This window comes from Vicia villosa, linkage group LG7 (genome assembly GCF_029867415.1).
Source record: "Vicia villosa cultivar HV-30 ecotype Madison, WI linkage group LG7, Vvil1.0, whole genome shotgun sequence".
In the NCBI taxonomy this organism is placed as follows: domain Eukaryota; kingdom Viridiplantae; phylum Streptophyta; class Magnoliopsida; order Fabales; family Fabaceae; genus Vicia; species Vicia villosa.
Window position 1 is genome coordinate 88,456,621 of NC_081186.1, and position 27,585 is coordinate 88,484,205.

Consider the following 27,585-nt stretch of genomic DNA (forward strand, 5'->3'; position numbering starts at 1 on the left):
ATGTTTAAAAATAGGATAGTTGTTTTGCATGATTAAATTGCGGCTAACTTATTCAGGTATCCAATAACTTGGGAGAACTCTGAAAATTTGTATGTATGAAAATTGATGGTGCAAGATATGTAGAGAGAAAACTGGTGAGTGCTTTGCAAGAAACAATTATACAGAGACTTTTCTCAGACTCTAGTCAAGTTGTACCCTATTTAAATCCAATTTGTATGCATGCAAAATAACTTGATACAATGCAAAATGAAACTATTATTCTCTGAGAAAAGATCATGATATAAGAGCTTAATATTGCAGATAAAGAAAAATGCTAGCTACATTTTCCATAAAAACCTTTGAAACACAGACAATTAGATTGGATTAAATGTGGTATTAACTCATACATAGTAATGGAACAGAACAAGAACAAGCACATGTTCTGCTTCATTCTCCCTCTGAAACTTGGATTTGGATTTGCTGCATTTAGCAATCTTCACAGTTGGCATGTAGGTGGCCGTTGAATGAGATCTAACAGTCCAAATTCCAATGTATATTATGATTTTAGAAAACCAAAATATAGATTTTGAAATTTGGATAATTTGATCTTGATTCAACTGCCACCGATAAGCTGAATTGTTGACTGCAGCAAATCCAAATCCGTCGAATTTTCAGGAGTTATATTATTCCCGGCTCTCATTTCCAAGCACAAGAAGCAACCAAATCTCTATTCATCCAACCAAGATATAAAGCTCCGTCTCTCTCTTCAAGTCTATATCTATCACTATAGTTCTCAAGCAATTTCTTTATGGTACCATTCACCAAAGAACTCAAAGGGTAAGGAGTGAAACCAGCCATTGCGAATCTCGACCTCCACTTCCCAAGCAACTCGTGTCGTTCCACTCTCTCGACCCCTTCACAAGCTATGATGTTAACTAAGTCTCTTGCCAAACAATGCTGCTCAACATTGATCCTCTCTTTATGTTCTCTCGGAAGAGTCACGTCTATTGACTCGAACATTGCTGTGTAATAGTCCATAGTTTCGAGAAAACGCGGAAAGAATGCAGCAGTGTTTGTGTTAGATTCTTGCTCAACAAGCGTCACGACTTTCGGTGATAGGCTCTTAACCAATCTTAAGAGCCTGTCTCGATGATTCTGAGTGCTGACACTCTCGTCTGGCATGTGATGTAGCATGAATGCAAAATTTACTGCCAGAGCTTCCCCCGGCCGAACTCCGAGGTTATGTAGTTGGACATCGCAACCTGAGATAGCTGCAGCATGAAATTGAAATGGCACCTTGAAATGCTGAGCAAGCTTTGATAATCTCTTTTCAACTATATGTAGTCCACCTCCACGTGCATAAGCTGATGTCGAATCATCGATACCTGTAATGCGGATGTGCGGCGGCCCACCGGGCCTAGCTGCAAAAGCTTGAATCAACGAAATCCATTGGCTTCCTTGAGCAATTTGGAAATCGATTATATGAACCCTTACTTCATTTTTCATGGCTTCTGCTATGGCTCCATTTGCAGACATGTATCCAAATTTGAAGTAAGGGCAAACCTCATAAAGTATGTTCATGTAAGAGAGAAGTTCGGTACTTTCCGGTTCTTTACATCTTAGAGATTTGTAGATTGAACTCCCGGACGCAGACAATCGTGCAATGAGTCCTTCCAACATGTATGCTCCCAATCTTTGAATCGGTTCGCCAGAAACGGAAACCATCTGCCGTAATTCGTCCATCAACCATTGTGCCATTAGCAAATCATTTTCTGCAATAGCTTTTGCGCATGCAGTAAGGATGTGCTTTAGATTTTTACTCGAAATCGCTACCATTGTTTGTCTCCAACTGTCCATTTCAAGTGAAACAAAACCAGTTCCGTTGCTGATGGCGCTGTCGTAACTATCAAGATTATCAGAGTCAGGACCAAACATCACATTTTCCAATTCTCTTAGCTTGTGCTTGAAGCTACTTAAATCTTCGGTTACGCAGGATCCACTCATCGGCGAGTCATAGGTATCATCGGGGGAGTGATAACGATCTTGTGGACACGTCTGACAATCTTGCTGCGACATAGGACTATCATTAGTCGAGAAACTAACAGTCGAAGGAGAGTTGTAAACCGCAAAACTTCCAGCTGCAGAAGACGACTCCAACGTGCAGTAAAAGTCAGAAGAATTTGGAGCTGAGAAGTGAGTTCCATTGCCTCCATCATTGTTGTATAGCTGATGATTTAGATTTCGATACTGCGGCAAGCAATAGGACTCAATTTGCTGCAATGGCTGATAGTACATACTCATACTTCTATGCCGCTCCGATGCCTGCATCGTAGAATCAATAACTAAGAATCTTACCAGCGTCTCAACTATAATCTCTACAACTTCATTCTTCGGCACAGATTTGATATTTTCTGCATAAAAGAATCACAGAATCATTGGTAACATTAACCAACAATTTCATGCATCATACATCATCATAAGATGCATATAAAAAAGAATATATTTTTTTTAAGTCTTGAAGAAATTAAGCACACTTGTAGATTCACTGTGCAGTTGACAATTAATCAACTTTTTCCTTTAAATTGAAATCAAATGTCAAGTCAAACATTGAATTCTCCATGTTTACTTTTTTTATGAAAAAAAGAATAAAGAAACAAGTTGAATCAATTAATGAAAATTTCCAAGAACCTGCACAAAAGGAAAGACTCCTTCAACATATCACTGATTTTTCTTGACCAAATAAAAAATGAAAATTTTCTATCAAGCACAGACACAAACACAACACCAACACTGAAAAGTCGTTAATAATTTTAAGAAATCAATAAATTAAACATAATCAGAAGGGTCAGATTCATAGAGTCACAGGCACATTTTGTGCTACAGAGAAAATTATATAGAAATTACATTAATTAAACAAAGAGAGGGATATGAAAATTTAGAAAGGAAGAAGAATAGACAAAATTCAAAAGATAAGACAGACAAAAATGTAAAAATGACCCTTTATCTAGATTTCATTTAATGAAATTAAGTGTTTCAATCAACTTGGGAATTCACACCTGCATATAGAAAATTCCTCAATCAATTATTTCACCAATTATGATGATAAATAAGATGTATATAAAATACAGATCAGAAGAAATTCTTAACCAACAACATGGTTAATTAAATCACCTCTTATATAGCCCAAAGATATTCATAACTTCATAGCAAACTTTCAACAAACAGATCATAGGCATACACAAAAAATGCAAAAAAACTATGAGCTTAACAAACATAACATCACAAGCCCATTTGGAAAAACAATTTAAATCCAAAGAAGAACAAATAAAAAACCAAACTTTACAAGAAAAATATGTATATGGCTTTAAAGTTTTTGAGAAATGAAACCAATTTCTTACTTGTTATTGAGGAATGAAAACCAGAGGAGTGAAGTAGAAGAATGCAAGAGAAGGGTCTTATGATGAAGTTGAATATAGAAAAATGAACGAGAAATGACCCTTATATTGATATAGAAACTACACAACAACCATTGGAAAGTGTTGTGTTAAATTCATGTTTATGCTAACTGACAATTTTGGTTTATTTTTGTAATGACGGAAATAGCCTTGTCTGAAGTTTGTCTGGTCAAATATATCCCTTTATGATATTGATATATCTATAATTCAATACATTATTCAACCATAAAATAGGATGCATCACTATCTAATATAATGTGTATTAGAAATAATCACACGTGGCCTTTCTTCTATTTATTAGAAATTTGACTTTTACTTTAGAAATCTTTTTTCTTACAGTCTTGATTAGTCTATTTTTACCACCAAAATACTTTTGTTAGAAAAAAAAATTCTTCCCCCATCCCATAACAATTAGGCGCACCATTAAAATGACAATTTTGCCCTCGTGTTTTCGTAGATGGATTTTCGAAAGTATTCTTTTTTTTGTTTACATTTATTTTGTTCCGTAGATGCACCTACGGAAGCATTACGCGGATCCATCTACGGAAGAAGACAACAACAAAAGCAGCAGATAAGAACAGAAGTATTTTGAACCATAAATTACTCATTGCATTGATTCATTGATTAATCGATATTACAACGAAATTTCAAACAGAAAATTTAGAAAACTAATAGATCTAAGAAATTACAGCGGTTAAAACAATGTCATCTAATCCATGCATCATTTGAATGCAATCAATGTCCCATTTAACTTCAATCCACCAACGTTCCGTTTTTCCGATCGCAAACGAGGTACTTGTTCTAAGCCTCTGGATCCTTTTGATTTCTTCTCCGGGTTCGTACTCCATCTCTAAACAAGAATGATAATCCTCTTGAGTTGGTCGAAGGAATGGATATTCCAAAACTTCACCGGCACGGGGGGATTGACGGGAGAGAAAATGTCATGCCCTCCCCTTATGTGGTTCCAGTTCAGGATCAGAACGTTTCATTGATGTTCGGTGACATCCATTCGGCCTAATGCGAGACTTTTTTGTGTTTGTGTGTAATGCAAATCTAGAAACCCCAAATTTATATAAGTCTTTGGAGTATGGACCACACAATCTCTGTTACAGAACGTTTTGTAGATATATCCACGGAAGAGTTTTAAAATCCCCCTTTTCGTAGATGCATCTACGGTAAATAGCCATAATTTTTCAAATTAACACCTTCCGTGGATGCATATACGGTAAACACCCATAATTTTTCAAATTAGCACCTTCCATATATGCATCTACGGAAGTTTCGCTGTTTTTTTTTCTTCAGCAGAGGCAATACAGTAGCTAGCAGTAGATTGTAAATGAACAAAATGTATAAACACATAAAGACATAAAGTAAGACTTGACAAAAAACGATTATATTGTAATGTTATAGAGTGCATATATTACACTTTGAAACTACATAAATACATTAAAAGAGCTATCGCCGGCTAAATCTATTGGAGGCTTTAATCTTGACTTTTCGATTCCCTTTGAATTGTTGTATCAAAAAGTTTGAGTCTTGGAGTGATATAAAGTATTGATGAAGTAGGGTTTTTAGGGTGTGGAGTATGTGGTGTTTGAAGAAATAAAAGAATGGAGGGAGTGATCATGCTGGTTCAAACTATATCAGACACTTCCGTAGATGCATCTATGGAAGAATGTGGCGCTAAAACCTTTCCGTAGATGCATCTACAGAAAAATCGCTGAACTGATTTTATATGTATTTTCTCCCCATATACACTAGTTTATTACGATTCTGTAGATGCATCTACGGAAGCCGAGGGAAAAAATAGAAATTCCTGTAGTGTGTAAGAGATCCATGGGATTGGATGAGAAATTTTTGAGAAATTTTATACTATTTATTTATTTATTTATTATGTCATTCACTTTTTTTTATAAGAGGCAAATACTAATTATTAGTTATATTATTTATAAAAAAAATTAATTTTTTAATTTTTTAATTTTTTTTATTATAAAGCTTATTTGATATTAAAAATGACAATGAATATTTACAATAAATAATTATTCACTATGTGATAAAAATAATATTTATCTTTTTAATATCACATCACATATCTGTTAAATAGATGTTTAATGGTGTTTGATATATATGCAAATATTTTTGAATATTAAATTTACTTAAAAGATAACATTATTATTATTTAATAATTATACAAAAAAAAATTCTTCTATCTTGATAAATATACATTTAAAAAAAATTATTGGTCCATATTCTATCTATTTCTTAAGAAGTTCTGTTATGTTAAGGGATAGATGTATTTTTCAATTTACAATTTATAATTATTAAATATTTTGATATTAAATATCAATCATCTTCCATATTTATAATCATATAAATTAATTGATGTTTTTTAGTCCTAATTCGACCAAATGGAAACCAATGGAACTTAAAAAAAAAAAACTAAAATATTAACTTGTGGTGGTATATTTAATCAAGATTTAAATCTTTTTTTTGGAGCTTTCTTATTTAAGATTGAGATTTGCACTTTCTTTCGAATTAAATTTCATGGAATCATGTTTGTTATTAAGAGTGCTAACAAAAGGAATTGAAGAAAATTTTAGTTAGGAAGTAACTCAATACTGTTCATTCGTGCATTTTCCAATGTTAATATTATCTCTTAACTTCTTTTATTTGAATGAAAGAATATTTTATACATTATATTTCTTTAAATTAAACATATATCATATTTTCTAAGAGAAAAATATATATGCAAATAAATTAGTCAATGCATTTTATTTATTATATATGACACTGAATAAAATTTACTTCTTATTTGTATCTTAAAATTTTTAAATGATAAATTAAACATATCTAACTATCATTTTTACTATTTATATAATAATTTTTTCTTTTTTATTTAATATTTTCTTTAAAAAATATTAACAAAATAAAATATTTATTTATTATTTAGAGATATCCGATAAACTACATTTTTCTTATACGTGTGACCGATTTTATCCACAAAATTTTATAAATAATTTTTTTCTTTCTTTCGTATTTTCTCTATGCTCATCAGCCAATGAAAAATCTACTTAGATATCATTGATTCATAACTAACAATGTACATGATAACTACTACCGAAATTGTTGATTAGTGTTAATTAAGCACTACTCCTACATTGATGACTTAACAACTTTCATATCAATTTAGTGGCTAAAGACATCATCAACACAAAAAAGTACAAACTTTATTTGTGTTTAAAATTTCAAGAATTACTCTTTTTTTCATTTAATTTAAATATTTCAAAATTCTTAAATATTTATCTTTCAATTAAATTCAACAACTACAATTTTAAAATTATTATACAGCCCTTATTAAATTGATAATGTTTAATTATAATGAGGAAGCAAAAGCTAAGGTCTGTTTGGTAATTCAATAAGCATGTTTTAATTTCCAATTTTTCTTAATTTATTTAATCACTATCATATCTTATATTATATTATAAGATAATGACCCACACGGTTGAGTCATAGCATAGAAGAAATAGAAGAGAGAACCTTGCAATAAAGGCAAGGGACCAACAAGTAGTGCCTTACACTTCACCTAACATGCACTTTAATACCTTTCAATTTGGCTTATTAATTATAATATTATTTCAAAAATATGCATCAAAGTGTTCTGATTCTTCTATTTAATAATCCATTGAACTTATCTCTAAACTATCATCTTAGAATCTTTAAAGTGTTAAGATAATTATTACTACTACACATCATTGAAGAGTGCGCATTCTTAGAGGCTATCTTTCATCATTCCCTTTTCTACTTACATCAAAAAGGTAATTAGTTAAGTGAAGTTTAATAATCCGTGATAATTATGTTTCAACCATGCATTTTGTTAATTGGGTTTTGATGGTGCCAAACAATGTACTAAAATAGCCTCTAACTCCTTGAAGATTATGTCATGATATTTTTTAAATATTTACACCTTCAATCAAATGAGACATGTGTTCCAATTTTAAAGGAAAAAAGGTGGGAGTTTTGGATCCAAATCAAACTAATATATTTTTTTTAAATGTTGTAAAAGATTTGGAGGTTTGAACCATTGGTAATATTATGAAAATTTAAGTATAAACCATGCACGATAGATAATAAGTCCTTTAAAGTGTTAAAATTGTGAGTGTCGTCCATAGATTTTGAGAAACGAAGGAACTGACTAGTGCAAGTTATTTGTCTTCATGCTAAAGAAATAGCTGATGACATGGTATAAAGGTGAAAATTTGGATCTATCAATTCATAGAGTGAACAGTGTAAATGTTTCACAACCCGTCACTACATCCAAGAAGCATCCAAAATTATTGTAAATAGGAAGGATCGGTCAAGAAAAGACATATATCCAATATGAAGAGATGATGAAGGAAAGTAAGGCTATTTATGGTGACACAGACATGGCTGACACAAATAAAATAGTAAGAGGTCTGATCAATCAGGGAAGGTACAGGGTGCCTCCATCTAAGTACAAATAATATACTCCCTTGAACACTTCCAAGAAATGTATCCTTCAAGAGTGTGCCATTACCAATTTCAATGAATAAGAGGTTGAGTTTCCAAATAAGGTTTGGGAGCAGAGAAGCCTAAACAAATTAAAATATTGTTGTTTCCACAAGACTAAAGATTGTATCTAGTTGAAAGATTTGATCGATGATATAATTCAAAAGGATAAGTTGTCAAGGTTCGCATAGCATGACAAGATCAAAACAAAGAAGCACAAGCTTAGAGCCAAGTTTCATCCTCCCAAAAGAAGATATGAATGTGCACATGCTAGGAGGAGAAATCATAAAAAAAAACACAGAGGATAAATATATGCATGTGACATATGACATTATGGGGGGTGTTCTCTCAATGGAAGGATTTCCCTATCATCATAAACATGTGTGTGTGTGTGTGTGGGGGGGGGGGGACTTTCCAATCATGGGAGAATTTTTCTTAGTAATGCCCCTTTAAGGGAAGACTAGAGAAATTGGATACAATGGAGGGCCACAAAAGTGGTGTCGGGGATCCCCAATTATGAACAAGCCTCCTGCCTTTTAATAAAGAGGAAGTTGAGAGAGATGATGAATCCAACATGAAAGTATGGTCCAAGTCCTAAGAGACTGCCCTCGTTGTCATTCTTTGATAAAAAGATAATTAATGGAAAGTTGAACCACAACTTTCCAGTCTTAGTCAAATAGGGGAACTCTTATGATATCATATATTCAAATTTGTTCGACGCCTAACAATTGACTTGACATCTTACAACAAGTGCGACCTTCAAGATTTTAATCTATAAACAACCAGATCTTCAGGTTATGTTAAACAATTAAAAATGTTTGGAAAAAGTAAGGCTATAAATATAATAAAGACTCGATTCTTGCTAATTAAATTAAAGTTTATTTACAACTGAATTATAGGATGCCACGCATTAACCGCTCTAGGGGCAGTGTCCTCAACAATCCATTTGAAGAAGAAGTATCATACATGTAAAGACGAGGTGACCATCACCAAGTTCAATTTTGAAACACACAAATCATGTTTCATTTCTTCATTGAAGTTCTATAAAGGTAAGGCCGCAAAATATCAAGGCCGACCCATGAGCATAAAGCATCCCCTTCCCCAAGAACTTGGACATGAATTTGACAGGTGTCTGTGAGAGAATAAAAAGGAGTTAGACAAATCAAGAAGTCGCGAAAAAGCATTGAATAAAAAAAGAATATTTAGGTGGAAAGGCAAGAATCCAAGGGGAAAATACTCCATAAAGTGAAGATAAAGACACAAGATTTGAAAATAAAAAAAAAAAAGAAGAGAATTTTGAAGACATCCATCCACATAAAAAATCCAATAACTATTTATTGATATCCCATTTAGTTAAAATGTTTTGAAGCATTTTGAATACAATTATTAATGGGCTTTCCTTGATTATTTCGATAAAGTTTTCCCATTTACTTCTATAGAAAAAATGGACTTAAGATAGCCAAATCATATAACACTTATAGGGAAATCTCTAAGATACGACCCAAAAAGGGAACATAGTTTGACACAAGTCTATATCTCATATTTATGGAAATACAATAAGATTCTACTTCATTTGTCATAACTCTCTGAGGTATAGTTTGCCCAAAAAAATCAACAAAGCGGTACTTTACGAATCACAAAATAATGAGGGATAAAGATGTATAGAGCCCACGAGTAGACCATCTTTGGTAAGGGAACATCTCTTCTTGATTATCCTCCGACAAGATAAATGGTTGGCTAGAAGAGACTCATCTCTCCCTCGAGCCATATGTTGGAAAAATGGAAGATTAAAGACTCTCATTGGCTAGGAAACCTCCTCCCAAAGAGTTATCAAAACAATATGCACGACTCTAAAAAACTATCACAAATGCTTCAGAACTCAAGAAATGAAACTAAGGTGAATGTCAATACAATAGTAAAAAAAGGATACCTGATACATACACCTCATTAAAATATCAACTATTAAATAGAAAAGAAAACATGATACATAGAATAGTACTCCAAAATAACTTAAGTATATATAAGACATCAAAATTCTTAAACCCCACAAAAAAAGGTATGTGAATCAAATTCAAATACACAATATTTTAAAATCATAAACCTCATAATTAATGACATCATTAACTTAATCGTCAAAATATATTTAGATATACTCTTCGTCATCAGACAAATGATAATTTATCAATAACACTCACAAAATTTAATTTAAAGATAAATATTTTTACTAAGAGATTAATTGGTATGCACTATTAATATAAAATATTTTACATCATCGGTGTATCACAACCATTCATAAATGATGTTTTAGATATAATTAAAAAAATTAAACATTATGTTAAATATGACTAAAAAAAATTAAACAAATATGAAAATTTAACAATTATATTAAATTCTTTTAGCAAATCAAAATCGTGAGCACTTACATATATGGCTAAAAGAAAAGTAGGATGGTGGATCTGAATTTGGAACATTGGTAATACAAATGTAACTAGTTGGGCATTTTATATGAAGAGAAACCATGCACCTTTACAATATAATACTTTTAATGCAACGTGAAGGTAATTTTTTTTATACGATGTATTGTATTCATGGATGGATCTAATAATACACACTAGAATAATATGAATAACTTGACTTTAAGATAAGGATGTAGGAAAAATGTATCAACTTTTTGAAAGCCATGACTCAATAAATTAAATAATGTACTTTGTTCTTCATAAACCTTGAATTCAAATTATTTCATAACACATTTAAAATAAATTATTGATTTTATAAGAAAAATATATAAAAGACAAAAAAAAGCTACTCACCACTGATTTTTTGTCCCCTTAACATTTTACCACTATTATTTATTTTTGTCCACTCACTTTATGCGCATGCTCATAAGATTGATAGATCAAGTTCTTTTAAGAATGAAATATTGAAAACACCAACGGCACAAAAAAATACAAATTATTTTCTCTAGAAAATCATGAAATATTGTAATTATGAGAAGCCAAGTGTTAAATCGTTATACGTGCATTCTTATAAATGATGAAGTTTCTTTGTAAAGCATGTTATTGTCATTTGATGTGATTTTTCAACTAGGTTTACCCTTCAAAATATTGGTGGAATCAAATGTGCCAAATAATTAAACTATAAAAAGGAAAAGAAAAAAAGAATATTAATAATACTTTGTCTCTCCAAAGTGAGGATACATCATGGCCTACATATTTACTATTTTTGGAGTTTTGTGGTTATTCTTGTGTGCATAAGCGATTTTGCCTAAGATTTTGGAATAAAGAAAAGATGTATTATATGCCATGTTGTGCTTTTATTTTAAGCTTCTACATCAAATGAAGATAAGCTACTATATTTTATAATTTGCATCCATGGATGTATATGGGTTCTTGTTGGACAGGAGAACGACATGTAATTAAGATGAAAGTGACATAATCCATTTTCACCATCTTTGATTGCTTGGACTCTTCATTCATTGAATATTAAATATTAATGTTATGTCATTAATTTTGTTTAGCAAGTCTCTTGTCGGTAATATATTGAATTGACAAAGTGGAAGTGATAGTAAACCAAGCACTTTTGGGTTTCAATGGTTAAGGAATTTCTGCTAAGGACGTAATTTGAGGAATATCAGATTTAATTCCTAAGTTGGTACAATACTTGACCAGAGTGCCTATACATTTCGGCACAAACTCTGAATTATTAGGGCCCCTTACCCCTGAGAACTAGAGTGCAAAAGCCAAAAAAAAAAAAAAAAAACAGAACTGTTAGCATAGATAGACATTTTAGCTTTATACTTAATTGAGTATATTCGATGTATATTAGCTTTATCTTTTGTATAGTGCCACAACTTAGCTTACCACACACTAGCTTATCTTATCTAGTTCATATATATATATATATATATATATATATATATATATATATATATATATATATATATATATATATATATATATATATATATATATATATATATATATATATATATATATATATATATATATATATATATATATATATATATATATATATATATATATATATATATATATATATATATATATATATATATATATATATATATATATATATATATATATATAGGAGGGATCAAATTACACCCGAAGAGTTACACCACGAGTTACACTCGTTCAAAAACTACATCTCGAATTAATATTTTTTAAATTTAACCGTTGGATTGAAACATAATATCATATAGATCATACCTATAAAGTTTGAGCTTAATCTATAATGATTTGCTATGTCATTGAATTACATCAAAATTAACGTTATATGAAAGCTCATTTTGACGTTAATCTTTGGATATCTTGATGATATAGTAAATCATTATAGATTAAACTCAAATTTTATAGATATGATCTACATGATATTATGTTTCAATCGAACGGTCGAATTTAAAAAATATTAATTCGAGATGTGGTTATTGAACGAGTGTAACTTATGGTGTAACTCTTCGGGTGTAATTTGATCCCTCCTCATATATATATATATATATATATATATATATATATATATATATATATATATATATATATATATATATATATATATATATAATGATAATTAGTTACTCTTAACTATTTTCTAACAAACTCTCAACTAGATTTTTCTTCAATCTTCATCTTTTTCATGGATTTTCATGGTGAATTGGTCACTATTAACATGGTATCAGAGCTTCAATAGTTCTTGTAGCCATCATTTGCTCCAATTCTCTTGATTGCGTTTTTCATTCCTTCTTTTTCTACGGTTTGTTCACTTTCTTATTTCTTATTTTCGCAATCATCCTTTCTTTCTATTCCTCCATTGATGGCTTTCTAGAGCTTCGCAAATTTCTCCACAAATTCATTGAATCCTTATTATCTACATCTGAATGAAAATTCATCCTTTGTTCTTGTCACGCTTCTTCTTGATAAAAATTATCACACCTGGCCGAGATTTATGCATATGCATATTACATTGATTTCAAATAACAAAGAAAGGTTTATAGATGGCACTCTCCCGAAACCTTATGTTTCCGATGTTCTTTATGCCCCATGAATTTGCTGCAACATTATGGTATTAGCTTGGCTTCATCGTTCGATTTATGAATCCATTGCAAGATCAGTTCTATGGATTGATAGCGCAATTGATGTATGGAGAAACCTGCAAATTCGATTTTCACATGGTGACATATTTTGTATCTCTGATACTTAGAAAGATTTGTACAAATTTCGCCAAGGTAATCTTGATGTATCAAACTACTTTACATAGATGAAGGTTATGTAGGATGAATTAGAAGCTTATCGACCTATAACTTCTTGTTCTTGTGCCATACCTTGTTCAAGTGGCACTCTTGCATCCATTCAAAAATATCGAGAGCAAGACTATGTTATACAGTTTCTCAAAGGGTTGAATGAGAAATTTGCTCAATCCAAGTCCCAAATTATGATGATGAGCCCTTTATGAGATATTAACAAGGCATTTTATCTTGTTGTTCAACAAGAAAGAGAGTTGAATAGCTCACATTCTGTTATTCCTAATAGCACCAATATTGAAGATTCAACAACTTTTCATCTCAATTCATCTTCAAGCAACAATCATGGCAAACTTGGCAACAATTACTTCAAAGGAAAAACTAATGGATATGGTGGAGCAATGGGAAAAAATTGTGTGTGTACACATTACGGCAGAACAAATCACACTATTGAAACATATTTCCTCAAACATGGATATCCACCGGGTTTTAGAGGTAAAAGTAAATCCACAACTTCAGCTTCACATTCACAATCTGTTGCTTCTGTTGAAACAGGTCAAGAATCTTTTTAGTAAAATTCATCACAATCCTTGCTTGGATTTACTCAAGTGCAATATCAAAACATTATGGAACTACTTCAACAGTCCAAGACCAACCCTAAAGCCAATTCCATATCTACCTCTCCTTTTGTCTTGAATTCTCATTCTCATAATGAACCTGGTAATAACTCTCATTTATGGATTCTTGACACAGGTGCCGCTAACCATATAGCCTTTGATTTAACTAGTTTTTTTTATCATATAAAACCATTGTCCCTATTCATGTTAGCTTGCCAAATAGTTCACATGTCACTGTTTTGATTTCTGGTTGTGTAGCCATATCTTCAGCCTTGACCCTTCATAATGTTCTACATATTCCTAGTTTTCATGTCAATTTACTCTCTACTGCTAAACTTTTTCAACACAATGATTGTATTGTTCACTTCACTGATGACTCATGCAAAATTCTGCAAAATCATTCCTAGGTGATGATTGGTACAACTAAGCTTCACAGAGGCCTCTATATACTCGATTCACATCTCACAATCATGCTTATCATTCTTTTGTACAAAATTCTTCTAACCTTTGACACCTAAGACTAGGTCACATTTCTAATATAGGCTTAAAAAGTGTAAACAAAAGGTTTTCTTTCATTCCTTTAAATTGTAATGTTGAATGATCCTTTCCATTTTAGTAAACAAACTAAAGTGGAAAGACGACGTCTCCTTGTGTCATCTCTCTATGAATGCCCCCTGCATTCTGTGTCTAATGGTGTTATAACCGGAATAACAAAGTCCTGAAAGTCCGAATATAATAATGGCATCCCTAAACCAATTCGCAGTAGGACGATGGAGAGTGAATATTTTACGAGCGTGGTTCACGGATTTTAGTACCAACCGCTCCTGTAAAATAAAAATTAATATCAAGATGGAGGTACAAAAAGTGTAATAATAAAAGTAAAACTGTAATTAAAAAGTGTAATAAAAATATACTTCTCCACGGGAAACATGTCGGACGACATGATCGAAGTAGTATATCAAGAAAGAGGTGTCATATGGCCCTACAGAGTAAGTTGGGGTAACATGCACGGGTGCCAGAACATGTACCTCATCTTGCCATTTACTTTCAATTGCTTTCAATGCATTTCTTTACAATCACTGCATTTCTTTACAAATTATGCAAAGTTACTTTAAGTTAACTTATATTAAACAAACAATATCCAAGACAATGAACATTGTCAAAGTGTTCTTAACTCCAAAGAACATATTCTAAACACAAAAGCACATGTCCTAGGATTCACTGGTTGATCTTGTGAGTAAACCATTTTGTTGGAGATCAGAGATTATTTACCAATTATTACGGTAAACACATGTCAAGTCTAATTTTGTTTGGGTTGTCAGACATTTTTCTTGAAAAAAGAATAATGAAAAGAACAAGTGAGGTTTGAAAAAAAAAACTACTCAGTCATTATTTCGGAGATGCATTTCTGAATTTCCTCAGGTGTTTTAGGATATGCACTTCCGAAAATACACGCGACCTTCATTTTTGGAACTTCAACCACATTCACCCAAAAAAGTTATTTTTACACAATTTAAACCTCAAACAACCAACATTATACAATACCTGCAAACTATAAATGATCCTAAACACCTTGTTATAAAAATTTATACATGCAAATAAAAAAGATTTTTTTTTAAATCTTACTCAATGTGTAAAAATTTGCTAAAATTTGTTGAAAGATGTTGCAATGAGTTGTAAGGAGTTGCAATGAATGGAGTAATATTTGTGGAAATTTATGGAAATGAAGTTTGAAGTTGTATATTTAGGAATTTTTGGGTGTTTGAGGTTTAAGGTTGTATGTTTTGAAAATAGCAGAATGAGGGTGATTCTGCCGTGAATTATTTTATATAATCTAATTCGGAGATATATATCTGAAAAGTCCAAAATTAAAAATGTAGATTTATCCGGAAATTCATATTCGAAACACTTCTGATTTAAAAAAAAAAATTGAAGATGCATATTCAAAAAAACCTCTAAAAAAATAAAATGTGTGCGTTCAGATGTATCTCCGAATTACAAAGACACATAAAAAATTACACCTGAGACCCCTAAGAAAATATAGGGTGAGGAAAGAAATTCTCTTTTGACTTTTTTTCTTTATCGGACCTCTTAGCGGCCCAAAACAAATCATATATCTCACCTCCCTATATTCCCAACTTTAATTATTAATCGAACTCCACTCCACAATCTTATCAAAACGAGGAGAAATGGTAGACATTTGGAAAAATCTTTATCAAAGAGCAAAAGGTTGTCCCCAAGCATTCTTTTTGTAGCATAAACGAAAGGTCTTGTAAATTGCACACCTTAAAGAGAGAATAATGTAGGCCTTCTTAATAGATATGTGTCCCCTATCCCTAACTCCAAAAATAAATATGAACCCATTGAAGTACTCAATGTTTCACAATTCACACACAACATATAAGACACTTTCATGCAGCTGCTATGTGAGACTAGTCTTAAACTTGGTCCAATGTCACACGTGTCTAGAATTTAAACTTTGTCCACTAAAAATATTAAATTATTAGAAATAAATAATTTATTGTAAAAAAATAAATATAAAAAATATAATAACTTTTCATTTTAATGTTTCTAACACATAGAAAATTAAATATAAATGTTTTCAATACATCTAATGAACAATGAATTAGTCCTTTATATTAGTTGGTTTAATTGAATATTAAATTTTAATAATAATAATAATAATAATAATAATAATAATAATAATAATAATAATAATAATAATAATAATAAGTAGTATATTAATAATTGTGTCACTTTATTAGAGGTGGAAATAGGTTAGACCAATTAACAAAGATCTATGGTCTAACCTGCACAGACTTATGTTAGGTTAGAATTTTTTGAATAGAAAAGACATATTTTTTTATAAGTCTGTTTAACTAAAAAGGTTATACCATAAGCCATAAATAAAACTTTTTAAGTCTATTAGACTGAACTATTTAAATAAATATGAATATTTTGATATTATTATTATATTATATTTATACTTTAAACTAGGAAGATACCCGTGCTTCCGCACGCGTACATTTATTTGGTATTGTATAAAATGTATTTAAACACATGTAAATTTGAAATGAGTTGACTTAATTATAAATGAACAATAATCATATAAATTTAATTGTATAAATAACCATATAAAAAAAAAGGATCCATATAAAATATATAGAGAAAACAATTAAAATGAAAATAACAGGAAAATAAATGTGAGAGAAATTTAAAATTTTAATTAAGAGAGAGAATGTGTTTGTTGGGGGAAAAAGTTGATCAATGAGATCAATAAGTAAATAACACTTGTAAGATAATGTGATATGAAGAATAGTTTTAATTGAGACATTTGTTATTTACTTATAATTCCTTTTAGTAATGTAATAATTTTGAATAGAAAGGGTAATTTAGACAAAACATGTAATTGATGTTAGACAATAGATTAAAATACAAAAATCAAAATTAGTCGTTTTGAAGAAATTATGAAAATTAAGTAAAAAAAATTATGAACAATATCATCAGTTGTTTTTATAAGTTTTTTCAAACAAATAGTATCACAAAACTCATGTTAATAGATAAATTTAAATAAGTCAATGCAAATAAGCAATTTAGTCTTGTTGATCTTTTAATTTGTTACTCTATTTAAATATTAGCTAAATTGCTTGTTTATAAATATTTAAATAAAATAGATTTTTATGTAGACCAAACAAGTATTCAAAAAGGTCAGACTCAAGCCTAAAAATAAGTCTATGATAGGCCACATACTAGACTTAAGCTTTGAAAAAAATTTGCAGGTCAAACTCAGACGTGACAAAGTCTAACTCAACCTATTTCCACTCCTATTTTTTATATGAAAATTATTATCAATTATATTAATACATTTTTATTATAGACAAAATATAGGTTAGACTTTCGATGTATTTATTTTTAGTTTATACTATTTGTGTATACCTCATGAAATCATGTATATATATAATGCAAGTCACATGAAATAAAAATACAACATTATAATACAACAATTATTCCTCTTTTACAATATATTTCTTATATACCGTTTATCTTTTATTTTATATAAACTTTAGATTAATTAAAAAAATAATTAACCAATACTTAAAAAAATAAAATAAAAAATATATTCAATAATTAATGTTCCATGCGCATTGAATAAGAATATCTTTATTGACGGCAATGTATATAAAAAAAATTAAAAATGCAAAAGACATATATTATGAGAGCTTGACTTTTGTGTAGTTTCCTCCATGATAGCACCGCCCATGTAAGTGCTTTTGGGAGAAAGATTACATGCAATGTTCTGTCCTTTCTATCTCAAAATTTGTCCTATTCCTATAATCAATTACCAAAGTTGCTACTTTTATACATTGCAATTGTTCAACTACATGTTATGTTTTGCATTTTCCCCAACATATGGGTCCCTTTTACCACATGTGCCTCATCTTAGTTTGGAACATTTTACTTGCTCCTCACGCGGCAAATGCAAATTGGGGAGTGTGTATATGTATATGTTATGAAAGAGTTTGCATGTGTTAAAGTTACAACCTAATATTGGGATGATAACCTTAGCCTTTTTATGTTTTTGAATCATCCAACTTTATAGAATGTCTATAGTTTACTAAGTTTGCAAGTTGCTAAGGCATGTGACACAAACAAGGGTAGAGAGGTGGACAATTGAATAGATTTAGCTACCTTAATTGTATCGGTATGTACAAAGGTTTAAATTCTAGACTTTAGTACGTAAAAGATTGAATACATTTTATGGTGAAAACAAGAACTGATTTTTTTGACACAAGCAGGTCGCAGGTCGCAGGCAAATCGCCCTGTGAGCGGGTTAAGTGTGGTATACGAATTTGAAATACTATAAATTAATTTTTACATAATTTTTTATGTTATGATTTAGTGGATTTTAACTCCCAACTCCATCATACCAATTCTTAGAGATTATAGGCTTAGGAATTATACTCCCAACTCCATCATACCAATTCTTAGAGATTAGAGGCTTAGGAAACAATATTGGATGATACATCTTAATGATCTGGAGTCGGATTTGCATCAATGCTTGTGACATCAACATGGGTGCTTGTTATTATTATCTCTTCTATTTGTATTCTTCTTTTTTGTGGATTTTATGCTAGTTTACTTTGATTGTATTTATCATGGTATTGTATAAAACCTCTTTTACAAATTTTTATCGATGTTATCCTTGTTTGATTGCTTTATGTTAGGATTTGAGTTGTTATAGACCTATATAGTTCAAAACCAGAATTAAGATGAACATATATTAGGTTCTAAACTCTAGGAATATATTTAGATATAATATTCACATTGGGTGTCTATTTTTAATGCTCCGCGTTGTTTAGTTGCGTGAGACATCGCCGATTAGATAATACGGTTGTTCTCTCAATGCCGAGCTAGACATAATCTGTGTTATGGGGGATACAGGATGATATTGAAGTGTGATTTAAGTTGAGTACATCTGATCAATATGTTTATGTATTTGACATGTAGATGAAATCCAATTCTAATGAGTTATCTCCTTTCTAAAGAATGCATTATTTACTTGTTCATATTGTTAATTTCTGCACTTTACACTTATAAATCATTCTAAACCAAACCCTGAAATACATGGACTATTGAAACGATATTCTTTCCCTTGCACTAATTTACGTGGAGACGATAAAACCAACTAGTCTATTTAAAGGTCCTTCTATGATAACAAACAAAGTTGTCTCAAGTTTATAAAGATCATGCGTAAATTAGTCACAATCTAACTATGAAAAAAATAAATAGAGACCTTAATTTTATAAAACTTTTTTAACCATAATTTAGTCTTAATAAATTTTGAACCCTACTTGGTAGGTCGTTTTACACGCTTTTAAGAAGGCCCTAATAACAAATAGCCTCACAAACCCTAAATTTTATATTGGCTATTTAGGTAGTGGATCAAAGTTGATAGTTAGAAATAACATGTTAATTTTGAATTTTACACAAAAGAGAGCTATATGAAACTATTCCGATTAGATTTTTTATTGTGTTTTTCAAGAATCGCACTTCATATATTGTATTTCTGGGATCTTGGGTTGTTGTCAATCAATATCTGTGAAGATGAAACGTACAAACAAAATTTTGAATTCTCTTATAACTCTTGACGGTAAGAATTAAATTCGATGGAAAAAACATATGCAATCTTTGTTTGGATTTCATGAAACCCTAGAAGTGGCTACTAATGGCGTTTATTCACCGGCTGCAGATGCAACCGACACACAGAAGACCACTCACAACAAATCCATAAAGAAATATTGCAAGGCTGCATATTACATTCAAACAAAAGTCGATGCATCAAACTTCCACATGATCTCTCTTGTTGAATTAGTGAAGGAGGCATGAGATATTCTTGTAAAGTATTATGAAGGAGGTGTGAAAGTCAAGTTTGTCTAGTTGTAGACCTTGCGCAAACATTATGAATTATTGTCAATGGGTGAAGACGAAACGATTACAGAGTATGTGTCAAAGATGCAGAAGTGCGTCCATCTCATGAAGGTTTGTAGTGAAACCCTAACTGATTACATAATAGTTGAGAAGGTAATGCATACATTGGACTTTCACTTTGATCATGTTATTATAAATATTTAAGAATCCAATTAACTTGAAACCCTGACACTGGAAGATTTGGTTGGTTTGGTGGAAGCGCGTGATATTAGGATTATCAAAAGGAAATGATTCCAAGATTCGATACAAGCTTTATAGGATCAATCATTGAAAAAACTCGTGGTTCCAACAAATTTAAAGGCAAAGTCGACAAGACTTGGGGCAAGAAGTCTTGGTTGAACCTTCATAAGTATCAGGTCGATGACAAGGCTTTTGAATCCTCGAAAAGAGAAGGACGGAACTATCAAAAGGACAACGAAGATAAAAAAAGGTGTGCAGCACTACAATTATGAAAATTGGGGTCACTTGGGCAAGTATTGTTAGTATAGGAAATACAAGGGATCGACAGACAAGGACGATTGAGAAAACCTTGCACACAAAGATTTAGATTATTATAAAGGTATGGTCATTATGGCTACAATTGCAGATAAACATGTCGAATTCAAGATCTGGTTCCTCAAATTTGGATGCTCGAATCATATGAATGGTTAAAAGGTGTGGTTGGCAGATTTCGACGAGTCGAAGAAAGGCAAGGTAAAAGTTAGAGATAATAGTTCGTTGCAAGAATAAGGTACTGACAACATAGTTTTTCAAATGAATAATGAAGGGACTGCCATGATCAAAGGTGTACTTTATGTACCTGGAATGAAGTGCATCTTGTTAAATGTTGGATAACTGGTCGAATAAGGCTTCTAATTTGTCATGAAATATGGAGCTTTAAAATTATTGGACATCCAGAACAATTTGGTCTTAAAATCTTCCATGTCGAAGAATAAAATGTTTAAGACTATGATCAGTTCGACTGAAGTACAATGTCTAAAAATTATTGTTGACCACAAGGATAGTTTGTTATGGAATTTGAGGTTTATACATTTAAAATTTTGATCACTCAATCAACTGATTACTCAACATATGGTCATTGGTATCCCAAGTCTTGAGATTCAGGACAAAATATGTGAAGGTTGTTTATTCGAAAAGAAATCCAAAAATTCCTTCATTTTGATTATGCCAATAAGATCATCCTATATACTCGAAGTGGTCAATTCAGATGTATGTGGTCCATTCGAAGAGCATACCATTAATGGAAATAAATATTTTGTTTCGTTTGTCAATAAGTTTAGTCAAAAGTTGTGGATCTATGTCATCAAAAGAAAAGACGAAGTATTTGAAATCTTTAAGAGATTCAAGATACTTGTCAAAAACCAGAGTGAGAAGAAGATCAAAGTTTTGTGAAAAGATGGAGGTGTCGAATACACATTCAATATGTTTGAAAATTTCTATGCAGAAAATGGTGTCGATCATGAGGTAAGTACTCCCTATACGCCTCAACATAATAGAAATACAGAAAAAAGAAACATAATCATATTGGATGCAGCGAAATATATGCTAAAATAGAAGAATTTTCCAAAATCTTAATGGGGTGAAGTTGTTTCGATTGCAATTTATATCCTGAACAGGTGCCCTACCAAGAAATTGAAGAACAGGGTTCCTGAAGAAGTGTGGAGTGGAAAACAACCATCATTGAGTCATCTGAAGTCGTTTGGTTTTAGGTACTACAAGCATGTTCCTGATGCAAAAAGAAGGAAACTTGATGATAAGAGTGAACTTATGATTCTAGTATGATATCATAAAATTGATGCACACAGGTTATTCAATCTAATCAATGAAAAATTGTGATAAGTCAAGACATTGTGATTAATGAAAATTATGTCCTGGATTTTAATTCTGGTGATGCAGTTAACAAGCCATTGATGAGTTATGATTTCGAGGAAGAAATAGAGTTCTTTCAGCAAGACTTCATGACTATAAAGTGGTTGGTGATGATGAAGACACACCAGATGGATAATTAATTCCTTTTTCTTTACTTGCAGGTGTTGAACCAATCAACTATAATGAGGCTTTGAAGATTAAACAATGGAAATCTGCTATGGCCGAAGAGTTGTAGACAATTGAAATAAATAACACATGGGAGTTAGTCACATTTCCACCATATACAAAAGTTATCGAAGTAAAGTGTGTGTTCAAGTTGAAACACAATGTTGATGGGTCAACATCAAGACAGAAAACAAGATTAGCAGCTCGAGATTTTATTCAAAGAGTAGCATGATTTGAGATTGTCTGACTAGTGGTAGCATTGACATGCAACCAGGGTTTTTAGACATTTCACCTAGATGTGAAGTCAACATTTCTGAATGGTCATTTGGATGAAGAGGTCTATGTCACACAACCTCCAAGGTTTGTGATTATGAAGGAAGTGATTAAAGTATATAAGTTGCACAAAGCGCTCTATGGCCTCAAGCAAGCACCTTAGGCTTGGAACAAGAACACCGACTCATACATAGTCGAGTTAGGATTTTTAAATGCAAGTCTGAGTATGGTGTCTATGTTCAGTTGGAGCACAATATATAACAATCATCTGCTTGTATGTTGATGACTTGATGGTAACTGGAAATAAATTAGAGAACTTGTCAAAATTCAAAGAGCTGATGAAGAGGGAATTTGAAATGTCCGATCTGGGAAAATTGTCTTATTTCCTAGGAATGAAATTTAAATATCGAAGCAAGGTATGGTGCTACATCAAAGAAAGTATATCAAAGAGATACTCAAGAGATTCAAAATGGATGATTCGGATCATGCATCCTCAACTGTCTAACAAAATGTGAAGTTCAAGAAGCATGGAGAGGAAAACAAAGTTGATGTAACTTTGTCAAGCAAACTGTGGGATCTCTAAGGTATATGTACAACAGTCGACCTGATATAGGTTTTACAATCGAATTAATGAGCAGATACATGAGTGAACCAAGGGTGTCGCACATGAAGGCTGCAAGAAAATTTTCGAGATACTTAAAAGGATTTATGAACTATGAAATTCTATTTCGAAGAGACTTTGAAAGCAAAGAAGCAACAATTACTTGTTTTTCTGATGCTATTGGTGTGGAGATAAGGAAGACTAAAGAAGCACGACTAGATATTTCTTTCAAATATTTGGTGCCCCAATCTTATGGTGCTCTAAAAAGCAACATGTGGTGGCATTATCATTTTGTGAAATTGAATATATAGTAGGATCATATGTTGTATGTCAAGCAATTTGGATTAGATCGGTACTTGAAGAATTAAAGGTCGAAGTGAAGAAAGCTCTTCTGTTGTAAATCGACAACTAGTCGGCCTTAAATCTGGCAAAAATCCAGTTATGCATGGAAGAAATTAGCATATTGAAGCTAGATTTCACTTTCTAAGAGATAAGGTAAATCGCGGGGAACTTGAAGTAAGACATAGCTTAAGTGAAGTACAGTTGGCCGACATTTTCACCAAACGATTGAAGATCGATTGATTCCTGAATTTGAGAAAGAAATTAGGAATAGTCCAGATTGACTATTTTAGAGTATGTTCGACAATTTGGATTATGGAATGTATGTTGAGATATTAGACTTAATCCAAATTGTGTAACCTAAGCTCAAGCTCGATTAGGGTCTGTTAGTCTACTTAGTGTACAATTTAGTGGTATATAAATAGACTAGTTTGTAAATTAGTTTAAAATAATTTAAATTAATAATATAATCTTTATTTCCTTAATCTTTATTTCTCCATTCACTAATAGTGTCTCACGAACTAACAATAATGACTTAAAGCTTAAAAAGATCTTAATAACAACTCCATTATTTAAAAACATAGTTAGGACTTGGTAAATTGGTGCACTAATAGCACCCCGAATAAATATAGTTTAGAATTAATTTGTTCCAAAATATCCCCACACAAAAAGTACTAGTTTATTCAGATAAATGGTTACAATAATCTATGCGTCGTTTTAAGAAGAAAACTGAACCAAATCGAACCATAGTAAAAATTCATTTGAATTGAACCGAAATATTTTAATTTAGGGTCATGCTAACGAGTGCCCCAGGGGCACTCTTTAAGCATTCTAAATAAAGAAAATATTCTTTCAAAAGTTCACAATTTCAATTTTCGATGCATTAATTACGCATATTTCCAAGAAAAACTTACTTTTTAAAGTTATTAAAGAGTGCCCCTGGAGCACTTGTTAGCATTTCCCTTTAATTTATCCATAACTGAACCGGATCCAATTATTAATTTGATATATTGTTTTAAAATTTTGAATTGTAACAAACTGAAAAATTTCCCAAACAAAACCATTTATAAAGAACAGGACCATTAAATTATATTTTTTACTTTTTTAAAAATATTAAAATTTATTTTTAATATTTTTGATTTTCAATTTTAATTCTCTTCTATTTTAAAATAACTTGTGTAATATAATTTGATTTACAGATATAACGATTTAATTATTTTTACTTCAATTTAATTCAATTCAACATATCACTTTATGAATTCTTGGAACATCCGGAACTCCTCCGTACTTTATTAGCGCAATTGTTAATTGAACACGAGTAGCCGTGTACTCAATATTACTAAAATTTAAACTAGTCAGAGACCCGTGCTTCCGCACGGGTGATTTTTTTTCTGGTGTAGTATTTTTGTAATGATATGAATAATATAAATAAAAGAAATTATAAGCAATATGCATAATTAAAAGGAATTGTTTTATTTGAATAGAGTTAGAGTTTTATTGATTGCTCTGTTATACTCCCAATTCTTTGAAAACCTAATATCCATAGGAATCGTTTTGAAATTTGAAAATAAATACTTTAGTTTTCAAATAAAAGTCATTATTGTTTAAAATAAAATAGGCATTGTATTGAAATTGGCCCTTAAGATTAAACATTATTATCTTATTCATGTGCTAATTTTGTGTGTAATAAAGAATCATATAAAAAAGGACATGTGAGTTGGAGAAAAAATAAAATTTTAACAAATGCAAATGTAAAATTTTAAATATAAATGAAAAATATGAAATAATTTACTTAATTGTAAATTTAACAATAATTATATAGAAAACAATGATCCACAAAAAAATGTTTAAGATAGGTTAGGAATACAATAGCAAAATTGGGTCAGGTAATTTAATAATTGACGGTCCAACAACAATTAAAAGAAAATGATATAGATCACTATGGTTTAATTATAAATGAAAAATGATCATATAAATTCAATTATATTAAATAATCATATAAAAAATACTATAAGATGGAGATAATAAAAATGAAATATTAACATTTAAAAATAAAAATTATCTCTCAATTAATAATAATTGTTGATTAAAATAAAATAGCTACTATGTTGATAATGATCCGTGAAATAAAAAAATAATTTGATGCGATATAAAATATATTTAAAAACAAATGTAAAATAAACAATAATCATGGAAATTTAATTGTATTAAATAATGATAAAAAATCTTGAGATGGAAAAAAAATAAAAATAAAGATATTATCTCTCAAATAAAGACAATGATTGATTAAAATAAAATAGACATTATGTTGATAGTGACCCGTGAGATAATAAATAAATAAATTGTGAAAAAATGTGAGAGAAATTTGAAATTTTAATTAAGATAGAGAAAATGTGTAATGATCGATTAAAAAAAATTAAATATTGAGTTTATAGTGGCCCGTGAAATAATTAAATATTTTTGGGAATAATAATTAAATGATCGATTATTAATATTTTTTGCGATAGTAGATCAATGTTGAAAAATTAAAATGAAAGTATGGAAAAATGAAATGCGAAAGAAATTTGAAATTTTTAGTAAGATTAAAATTTAAAAATAGATTATTAATATTTTTTGTGATAATAAATAAATTAAGAAAAATTAAAATGAAAGTAAGAAAGTGTGGGAAAATGAAATGTAAAAGAAATTTAAATATAACTTCCATCATCCATGGCTTACATGTGATGTCATCATTCATGCAATAAAGTTGTAGGGAGAATGTTATTTAATTCGGGCCAATGAAAAGCCAACACTTGGGGCATCCATTCAATAAAGTTGAAAGAGTGAATACTTAATTTGTTAGTTACAAAAATGACCTTTTATTAGTGCAAATAAATTTTGGTGAAAGGGTAATTTAGACAATTTGGTCAATCTATTATTAATGAATAGATAATAGTAGATAGATAGTAGATAGTAGATAGATAGTAGATAGTAGATGTATGCATTTAGAAAATATTTAATGAATTAAACAGATTCCGTTGGCCAATATTTTGCATTATTCTTTTCTTTTCAATTGTGTGGTGTGGGAGGGATCCTCCTCTTTACGAAGCATTGTACATAAATAAATAATTGGGTTATGTATGTTGCTTCAGATGGATTAAAGATGCAATGACATCGCCATGTTGAAAAACTCCGGTGAAAAAAAACTCACATTTTAATTTTCCAACTGGGGAACCATATAAAAAATCAACCGTTGGAGCTGCTCTAATGTTGTATATGAGTAACATATATAGATTTAAAAATATTTTTTTGAACTATAAGACATACTAATCTATTTTATAATAATTTAAACATTATGTATTTTTTTCAAAAATTCTGTTGAAAATCAATACACTAAATGAGATGTATATTCAGTTTGTGCATTAGAAAATTATCTATATGGTCAAGTTCGTGTGTTACATGTCCTTTCACGAACTAAATACCTGACATCTTCAATAAGAGTCTTGTACGAGAAATTTTTGATAATTTTTTATAATCTCTAATTTCGAGGATGAGAGTGCATTAAAATATATAAACATTTTTTTATTTTTAGATATATATTCATTTTGTACATTAGAAAGTTACTCATAGTCAAGTTCATGTGTTACATATCCTTTCACGATACCAAGTAGTTGGCATCTTCAATAAGGATCTTGCACGAGAATTCTTTGATAATTTCCGATAATCTCTAATTTCGACGATGAGAGTGCGTGTTACATATCCTTTCACGATACCAAGTAGTTGGCATCTTCAATAAGGATCTTGCACGAGAATTCTTTGATAATTTCCGATAATCTCTAATTTCGACGATGAGAGTGCATTAAAATATATAAATATCTTTTTTAATAATCATATTTGATTAAAACAAAAAACAATGAATACAAGTCGATCACGAGGATACAACCAAACAACCCACCCCACTAAGATATCAAAAGTCTAGCAATATACTCTCTAATCTTTTTATGAGTCCAACTTCTATATACTATACTGTCCAAA

At 30.6% G+C, this 27,585-nt stretch overlaps 1 protein-coding gene across 3 annotated transcripts; it reads right to left on the reverse strand.

The window, feature by feature from the left end:
• Positions 1 to 276: 276 nt before the first annotated feature.
• On the reverse strand, positions 277 to 3,515 carry LOC131615650 (scarecrow-like transcription factor PAT1). Of its 3 annotated transcripts, XM_058886793.1 has the most exons (3): positions 3,378 to 3,396; positions 2,977 to 3,035; positions 277 to 2,390 (listed from the first exon to the last, which is right to left on the reverse strand). In XM_058886793.1, exon 3 carries the CDS (start codon positions 2,305 to 2,307, stop codon positions 676 to 678), a length of 1,632 nt encoding a protein of 543 aa, XP_058742776.1. In that variant the 5' UTR covers positions 2,308 to 2,390; positions 2,977 to 3,035; positions 3,378 to 3,396; the 3' UTR covers positions 277 to 675. The 3 variants fall into 3 exon arrangements, with proteins under 3 accessions (XP_058742776.1, XP_058742775.1, XP_058742777.1); XM_058886792.1 differs by lacking the exon at positions 2,977 to 3,035 and having other exon boundaries at positions 3,378 to 3,515; XM_058886794.1 differs by lacking the exons at positions 2,977 to 3,035; positions 3,378 to 3,396 and adding an exon at positions 3,151 to 3,331.
• Positions 3,516 to 27,585: the final 24,070 nt, after the last annotated feature.

Coding starts and splice junctions, on each gene's coding strand:
- LOC131615650 (XM_058886792.1), bottom strand. CDS start 2,307: ATGCAGGCATCGGAGCGGCATAGAAGTATGAGTATGTACTATCAGCCA.